Consider the following 8,890-nt stretch of genomic DNA (forward strand, 5'->3'; position numbering starts at 1 on the left):
TAAATGCGGAAACCAGTATAATAGAGATGAGGTAGCTGTTAATTGGTTTGGATATTTGTTTGACATTTGGTAGTCAATTTAGATAGAATCTTGTCACAGTGCTGATGGTGCTTTTTCAAGTGTACATAAGTACCTGAGTATATTGATAGATTTTATAATGAACTTATTGTACATTTAAAATAAAGTTGTAAGCCAAGACCAGCTATTAAACAGTACAGTAACTCCTTTCCAAAATAACAATTTTTCTTATAGACGCAACAGCCCTTGAGTGACTTTTTCTAACAGATTTTACTTCAAGAAAAAGACAGTTCACGCTCATAAACGTAGACGAAACGCCAGCTTTTTTTAAAAGCACTTGTTTTTTAAATCCTGTCGGCGCATCGCCTTCTCACGCCCACTTTGAAATGCCCCTCTGCGGAGCTCACAGAACTGCAGCCGGTTCACACTGCAGTTGCGTAATGGGGCGCATTTATACACGAAATAGAAAACTTTCACAATCCAAACCATACAGTCTGAGAGTCGACACCTTCCGTGACCACACAGCACAGGTTATATCTGGCTGTCCCTCAAATAAGGGTTTTTACCTCTCCTTCAACAAGTTTATACGTACTACTTTATGTACCCGCGTCACCGGGGTTCGCACATGTTTTTAGTTTTCGTAGTTTTGCTGTTTTTAGATACGTCTTCGTGATGGTATATGTCCATTCAATACTTTGAAACATGTGCTTCTGAGAAAAGCTTGCCTTGACGGTGTGTGGAATGAGCGGAAGCAAGTGTTTTTGACAAAACTGCTATTCTTGCCTTAATGAAAAGACTGGCAGAGATTGGCCATGAGTGCAAGAGCACACTGGTGGCAGGACAGTTATTTATTGCAGTTGTCAATAATGTGTTAAGCTGTACTGTCAAATCTAACCTTAGAACCATATAGTCGCGCAGTGGTCCGGTCCGTTGGGTCCATTGATGAGGGCCGTTGATCCATTCACGACTTGCACACTTCCCCATAATTCACAGCGCCAGGGTTACGGATATCGTGACCCGTGAGGTCATCGGGCGAAACCAAATAACAGCTACAGTGGTGACGTGCTGGCTAGTTATACTTCTGACTACAAAACTTGTAAAATTCTCAGCTCTAATTGTAGTAATAACTATATTTGTCGGACAACTCATTACCTTGTATGCTTTGCCGCCGCCGTACTGTAGGTTTTAGCTGGTTTCGCCCTGGTTTCGCACCCTGGGCAACGGTGGTAACATCCATATCCGTAACCCTGGCGTTGTGAATTATGGGAAGTGTGAAAGTCGTGAATTCATTGAAGGATTGAACCATTGATTGAATCATCAAGGAGGTTGAAACCTCCTTGGAATCATTGGAGGTTCTATTTCTTCTCAAAAATTCTGAACCGGAACCGTGAAACGTACTGGCTAGGGCTGGGTACCGGTACAGAAAATTCAGGTCCAGGTCCGGTTCAGGTCCAAAGGATCAGGTCCGGACCTGAACCTGGACCTGTTTCAGTATGACTCATACCAATGGTCCATTTCACTAGAAAGAAATCTGTTTGGTGGTGTATTAGACTTACACTGGCGTTTTAAAATCCTACAACGCTAGCTGCACCTGTACGATTGGCTGTAAAACTTGGTAGAAATTATTATAAACTCTACTCTACTTCACTCTTGTTATTTTTTTCCACCTGCAAGCGCCAAAACGTTTGAATGCCTTATAAAATAATCTGTTAAATTTCCAATCGGTCCAACATTCGGTCCACCCAATTTTTTCAGGTCCGGTTTTTCTGGACCGGTCCAATAAGAAAAACCGGTTTTGTACCGGTACGCTGTACCGATACCCAGCCCTAGTACTGGCGTAAAGAAGAACGTTCTGATGACGTTGTTCTGATGACATCTTTGGCTACTTATATATTCACATGCATTAATCTCCTTATATTTCATCAAATATTTCATCTTTATGAATAGCTAATGAACAATTTTAACGCGTTGAGCTGGCGCTCTATTAAACTCAGGTTAGCGTGCGATCTCTCAATGTCTCTCATAGTATCTTTAAACGTTTTGATGACGTCATGGGCTACTTATATATATATTCACATACAATTCATTATCCTGGAAAGGAAATTGTTTTATCTTTATGAATAGCTAATGCAATTTTTTTGCGGGATAACGCAATTGATTATATGTTACTCCAATGGACTTGGAATCTAATCATATAAATGCTTCATTCATTCCATGTAACTAGTGGTGCGTACCTAAAGCCCGGACTTGGAATTGGACCTAAAAATGTTTAGGTCTAAGTCAAAAAAAAAAACCTAAATGTCCGGAGCCAAGTCCGGACTTGCAAAGAGCTTATGTTCCTTATATTCTTTATATTATATGTCACTTATATTCTTTTTTTTAGTTCTAAACCATTTTAAACCTTCCATAGACAGTGAAATTTGCACTGGAAAAAGACAAAAAAAAAAAAAAACAGTTCGTGTTTACATTGGCTGTCTATCATTTTCATGTATTTTTCACATTGCATTTCAATTCATGCTAACATGCAATTCTATATGCAGCACCCCCCCTTCCCCCTTAAAAAATGCACATGATATGCGATGGTGGGTTCAGGTCCAGACTTTAAGTCCGGACCTGAAACTGAACTGCTGGACCTGAATCCGGACCTGAAATTCAGTTTAGGTACGCACCACTAGATGTAACCAATTTATATTAAGGGCTTTTAGCACCGCAAACAGAAAGAAACGCGTAAATGGAAGCTCGGTTTGCAAGGTTGGTCTAAATCACAATCTCATAAAGTTCGAGCAAATGCATAGGCACCCCTGTATCATATAATTTGATTATATACTATATACCATATTAGGCGTTTCCTTAAACAGTTTTGTGTGCCTGTGTTGTTTCATGTAATCCATCCTGTTGATATACTAAGTATCATCATATTTACACATACAGCAAAGAACTGCTCTGCACCTGGCAGCTCAAAAAGGCCACCATGAAACTGTATCAGCTTTACTGGCAGCTGGTGCAGATGTGAATGTACAGGACAAGTGGGTAGGTCGATTGACTGCCGTGATATATTTTTACCCCACTTGTTCCTTTACCAATACTGTGATTTTACCTTTAAGCTGATTTGTAGAGGTAGTCTCAGTCAGCTGCCCTTTGGTCAAAATGCCTGCAACAGAATTATACTTCTACTATCCTGCCATACTGAAGACCATCTGTTGTATTTTACAGCAAAGACCTCCCCTGTACCTGGCAGCTGAGAATGGCCACCATGAAACTGTATCAGCTTTACTGGCAGCTGGTGCAGGTGTGAATATACATGGGAGGCTGGTGGGTGGATTGGTTGACTAAAGTTACAACAGGATCATGTAATTTGAATGTACAATAATGGGTATAGCCTCAAAGAGTGCTAAGCCACAATTTGGTGTGCACAATCATCTAGATCTGATTCAGTGCATCCTGTTGCCATGCTGAAGACTATCTGATGTGTTTTACAGCAAATAACTCCCCTGCACCTGGCAGTTTATGAAGGCCACCATGAAACTGTATCAGTTTTACTGGCAGCTGGTGCAGATGTGAATGTACAGGACAGTCAGGTGAGTAGATTAAATGTTGAATGAATAAACTTTAGTGCTTGACAATTGTACAGGATACTGTATATAATTAGTATTCCATTATGTACATTGTTACTTGGGCTATCTACATACCACAAATCGTGTGTTATTCTCGTCCAAAGTTTCAAAGGAAATCGGCGACTGCAGTTCCAAACAAGCCGCTAGGGGGTCCAAACTTACAGCACTTACTCTCTGCCCCAAGGGCTATCTACCACTCAAAAATCATTTTTATTTTTTTTATTTTTATTGAGATTCTCCATATACATATGGAGGGTATGGCGAAACAGGTGTCAAAGACGCCTTTTCAAAGCCACCATACCGTTGGCTTTGTTGTTCGGAGTTTCCATCTCCTAGGAGGACTTCCGATCAAGGATGCAAGGGGTTCCTCCTACCCCTGACTCGTGTGTCATGGCGGGTGCGTCATGCCCGAACATGCCCCTATGGCCTGTCACCACAACAAAGGCCTGTCACTGCCACTAGCCGCAGCTATGTACTCATTTACACCTGAGTTAGGTGAGGAAAGTCGTGTAAAGTGCCTTTCCCAAGGGCACAAGATCGGTGACACGGCAAGCGGATTTGAACCCGGGACCACAGCATGCCAGAACACGAAATATCAAAAATTTATGTTCTGCTGCAGTACCTTAGCAAGCCGCTAGGGGGCCATTATCGAACTTGACCTTCGTTTTCTCGACCCCTACCCACCTACCAAATATTATTGGGATCCATCGTGATCGAGTTTATCATTATATATAACGTTAGTAATGCATTCGTAATGTATATAATTTTATTCAACTGTATTAATGGTTTTAACAGAGTTTGTGCTGAAGTGTAATGTACTACACAATTCAGCCCTCGAGGCTGCGAAGTTGTACAAATAAACCATTCTGATTCTGATTCATCCAAGACTTCTTGAGTTATGCTGTTAACACACAGACACACACACACAGACACACAGTCTCACAAGCCCAAAACAAAACCTTAGCCATTCTGGCAAAGGTAAAGATTTGCTTTATTAAGATAAATGCCAGAACAACTGCTTTCATGTCTTTCAAGGGTTACACCCCCCTTCATTATGCGACTGATCGCCATCACTCCAAGTGTGTGGAAGTTCTGCTGCAGCACAAGGCTGATAAGGACAAGGTACTAACAAAAACTTCTTGAGCTTGCAACAAACTGCAGCTGCTTGTCTACAAAAGGTCACGGTTTAGAGTGTAAACATAGGCGCCTAGGCTACTTTGAAAGTGAACATTTTTCTACCAGGTATTACTAAGCAGGAACACTATATTGCTCTCAGATATGGTGTCTTGATAGTACTAAATTGTATGGGCTTGCATTCTTCATATCAGTGCTACATGTGGAGGTGAAACTAATTTTTTTTGTCAATATACACTGACGTGTCACGGTATAGAAATTCTCGCACTTACTTGGTATTAGTGTTCTGACAATGACATGTTTGATAGGTTTGTTTAATGGCCAGCATTTTTTTATATTTCAGCCATACATAGTATGGTGAAATATATTGTATTCGTAATGTTTCTTCTTCTTCTTCTTCTTTCTCCTGTCAAATCTTCAGAGTGATTCATCTCCGCCGTTCCTGAACCGAATGACCTGAAATTCGACACAGGGGTAGAATGGGCCAATACCTTGATGCTTTTTTCTCATTTTTTTTTCATATCTGCCTGCACCTAGAAGCTGAGAAAGGCCACCATGAAACTGTGTCAGCTTTTCTGACAGCTGGTGCAGATGTGAATGTACTGGGCGAGTGGGTAGGTGGATTGACTGTCGTGATACAACACATGATCCTATACATTTAAGGAACACTTACTAACAATGTTATTCGTTTCATAGTGGCACTCTAGTTAGTCAATTGTATGATGATGCCACCAACACAATTGTACTTCAGTCCACCCTGTTGCCATACTATACTAGCACTGAAGACCATCTTTTGTGTTTTACAGAAAACGACTCCCCTGCACCTGGCAGCTGAGAAAGGCCACCCTGAAACTGTATCAGCTTTACTGACAGCTGGTGCAGCTGGTGCAGATTGTGCAGATTGTATCAGAGAAGCATGTGAAGGGTTATGTAGAGCATATTAAGTTACTCCAAATCTGGAAGGCCAAGAGAGCTACTGTGGCACAAGAGAAGCGCAATGAATGTCAAGGGAAGTCATATGAAGATTATGACTGGGAAACTTTATATAAAGAAGGATCGTTAGAAACTCTCCGTGTGGCTGAACTTGAAAAATACTTGAGAAAACATGAGCTACCCATAAAAGGGAAAAAAGGACAGAAAGCTGATTTTGTTCGGGCACACATAGGTAAAACTGTTTGCTCCCGGCTATTGTTGAGTAATGATGTATCAGATGAAGGTGGCGATGTATCAGATGAAAGTGACAATGATGATGTATCCTCTTCAGATAATGATAGCTCGGATGAAGATGAAGTTCTGTTTCATATAGGTGCAAATGATGGTGATAGTGATACTAATGCAGATGAGGTCCAGGATTATGTGGGGGCAGGAACAGATGAAGTTGTGACCCTATCTCGGTTTGGAAGGAGAAGGCAGAAGAAAGCTGTACACCCAGATTTCATTTGCTGGTGACAGCAGTGATAGGACAGCAGAAAGCTGTAAATACTGACTTGATTTTTTGTAAAGCTGTAAACCAAGATTACATTCTATGGTGACAGCAGTGATAGGACAGAAGAAAGTTGTAATTACTGATTTGATTGTTTTGCAATACAATAAAGATACTACTAGAGATGTCATCACAATGTTGTCTTTGAATAATCTGAAATGGTAAATCTAGGATTGCATTATTTACCTTCCAGCTCAACCAGCCTGGCACAGACCAGCACACTTGCATCGCGATCAAAGCATCCATTCTTCTCCAGCAATCGCAGTGACTTAGCATCTACACAGCTACGTAGGACTGCCATGTTCATGTTTAGTACACTTGCATCAAGCGGGAGAAAGCCGGTATCCCGAGGTGCGAATCTGTTCCGGTCCGTCACGCCTCCCAGCTGCTGGAATAGCTTGGCGCAGTTCACGTTGACTGGACAGTGTTCCATGTTGCAACGTCCATCACATGAGGCGTGGGCCTTTCTGACTACCATCTTCAAACTGTCGCAGCAGCTCCTGTTCATATTGCCTAAAATTGTCAACTTCGCATATCTATCTAGTTGGTCTGATTCTAGCACCTGGTGAAGTGATCGTGCTCGAAGGTAGCTGATAGACCGCACAGCGTCTATGTTGAGTTCTTTCCGGCTGACAGGACTGCTACCAGCTCTGTTTGGCGCAATCATTTGAAGGATTTCCTTAATACTTGTTTCACGTCTGTGATCTTTTCGTTTGTTGTTTTTGCGCCGATTTACTTTGGCCTTTCTCGACTGGCTACACTTTTCTCTTCTCTTTGTTGCGTGCACACGCTCAACCTTAGCCAGTGCAACCTCAAGTCTGGCGTCTGTGCTTGCTATGGTGCCCTCCAGGTTCTTCAGCGTTGCCATGTACTCTGTATTAAAAGCGTACATTGTCCCTATGCCCTTCTTGAGTTGGTTTGTTCCACGCTTGAACAGGTCATTGTTGTGTGCAAGTAACTTACTGTGCATGTCTGACACATTCTTCTTAACCTTGCACAGCTTCTCCCTGTTGTCTTTGATTATGTTCGAATCATTTTCTGACTTTATTTTAAAGGAGTCCGCCAGGAACCTCCCTGCTGGAGCTGCATTCATACTCTGAACAAAGCTCACCACCTTTGCGCATTTCTCAGTGCCATCCTTGATGTCAAACTCCCTGTTTCGCTCTTGCATGAAGTCCCTCTTGAAAATCGTTTGGTCCTGGCAGGTAGACCAGTACTCCTTGTAGAAGTCCGGCAAGATAGTGTTGGAGAACTTTGTCTTGGCTGCCTTGGGATGATCAAGCCATCCAAGTCCCTTCCTCTTCTCCTCTGACATCTGTAAGAAAATATAATACATATGAATTGAATTACATCTTTTATCCCACATGCATGATACAAAGTGCTATTCACAAATTGAAATTTGGTGCTTTTGTCTAAGTTCACCAGTGCCCATCTACTACTTAGCACTTAGGTGTTAAGAGCCTAACTTGTAGTTATTCAAATCGCTGACACATCGGCAGCAAAGTTTTTGTTTGGAGGGGGGGGGGGGCTAAAATATCCATAAAAATAGATGCAGTTTCATTCTCCCAACAATATAATACTTTTAGTACATCGGTATGTACGTACCTTGTAGAAAACACTCTAGCTGCCACTGGCCTGAGCGTCGTCAGCGGTACTAGTACTAGCAGCTGGCGTTGCAAGACCTTGCAAGGTTGAGGTGCTCGACCGGAAAACATCCACAGTAGGAACACTTGGGATTGCCTTCCGTTACGTCGTATTCGGTGCATTCATCGTGGATCGTGCATCGGCCTGTCAAGACCCCGTACTTGTCTCTCATATCGAACTCGTAAATATATGAAACAACGGACAATATAGCAGAGAACTGAACAGAAGATTGAGATTGAGATGATGCACATCAGCCAATCATATTCCTGGATCTAGTCATGTGCTTCCGGCTTTGCAAAACATTCAGGGAACGAGTTGCAGCACTCCAAAATCACTTCCAGATGAGAGGATAGCTGACTGATCTGATCCCTGATCTCATTCCATGTTTATATACACACAAAGTTATATTTTGGAAGACTATATAGAAGTAAAATTGGTATCAACCTTGTGTACAGCGGTGTTGTAAACGTTAATACTTCCATCTTTGCAAACGGAACGGTTCACGGACGGCAAAGAGGCATGTTTGTCTGCGTGGTCGTTTACAGTGTGGCGGGAATTTTTTTCACGTGGATCCAGACGTGGATCGGAGAAATACTGACAAGGAGCACGTCACCGGAACGTACTGCGCCTGCGCGAAATGTATAGACATGCTAAACCCCCGGTTTACTAAAGGGCCGCATTTAAGAAAGTACGTGCGTATATAAGGGTAAAACTCCGTGTACGTTTTACATGAAACCATGTCTCTAACATATACTGTGCAACAAGCGGGATTTTAATGCAACGTTGACCAAACCAAGCCCCAAACTACCAGGGTTTGCGCAGGCGCAGTACGTTCCGGTGACGTGCTCTGACAAGGTAAGTCTTTATATTTGTCGTTATAGCGCGCAGCGCGAGTGTAACAGCATCAAGTGCTACATGTTCGTTTACATGTCATCAAAATGAAAAGTCTCTCTCTCTCTCTATATATATATATATATATATATACTTTGGGAAACAC

At 42.1% G+C, this 8,890-nt stretch overlaps 3 protein-coding genes across 10 annotated transcripts in view; 1 reads left to right on the forward strand and 2 right to left on the reverse strand.

Moving 5' to 3' along the window:
• The window catches only part of LOC118407878 (serine/threonine-protein phosphatase 6 regulatory ankyrin repeat subunit C-like), a 24,134-nt gene extending 17,755 nt beyond the window's left edge, over positions 1-6,379 (forward strand). For 6 of the 8 annotated variants that reach the window (XM_035808441.1, XM_035808443.1, XM_035808445.1 and 3 more), the window contains 5 exons: positions 2,950-3,048; positions 3,232-3,330; positions 3,498-3,596; positions 4,668-4,754; positions 5,573-6,379. In XM_035808441.1, the coding sequence (XP_035664334.1) occupies positions 2,950-3,048; positions 3,232-3,330; positions 3,498-3,596; positions 4,668-4,754; positions 5,573-5,710 (522 nt within the window). In that variant the 3' untranslated portion in view covers positions 5,711-6,379. Of the gene's footprint in view, positions 1-2,949; positions 3,049-3,231; positions 3,331-3,497; positions 3,597-4,667; positions 4,755-5,306; positions 5,381-5,572 lie in introns of all 8 variants that reach the window. The other 2 variants (XM_035808444.1, XM_035808442.1) reach the window with 2 other exon arrangements.
• LOC118407879 overlaps positions 1-8,890 on the reverse strand; it is a 313,255-nt gene that overhangs the window by 280,137 nt on the left and 24,228 nt on the right. The gene's annotated exons all lie outside the window — the stretch shown is intronic.
• Positions 1-8,890, reverse strand: part of LOC118407874 — a 341,762-nt gene that overhangs the window by 278,126 nt on the left and 54,746 nt on the right. The window lies entirely within an intron of this gene.

The sequence above is a fragment of the Branchiostoma floridae genome, unplaced genomic scaffold (genome assembly GCF_000003815.2).
Source record: "Branchiostoma floridae strain S238N-H82 unplaced genomic scaffold, Bfl_VNyyK Sc7u5tJ_1495, whole genome shotgun sequence".
Classification (NCBI taxonomy): Eukaryota; Metazoa; Chordata; class Leptocardii; order Amphioxiformes; family Branchiostomatidae; genus Branchiostoma; species Branchiostoma floridae.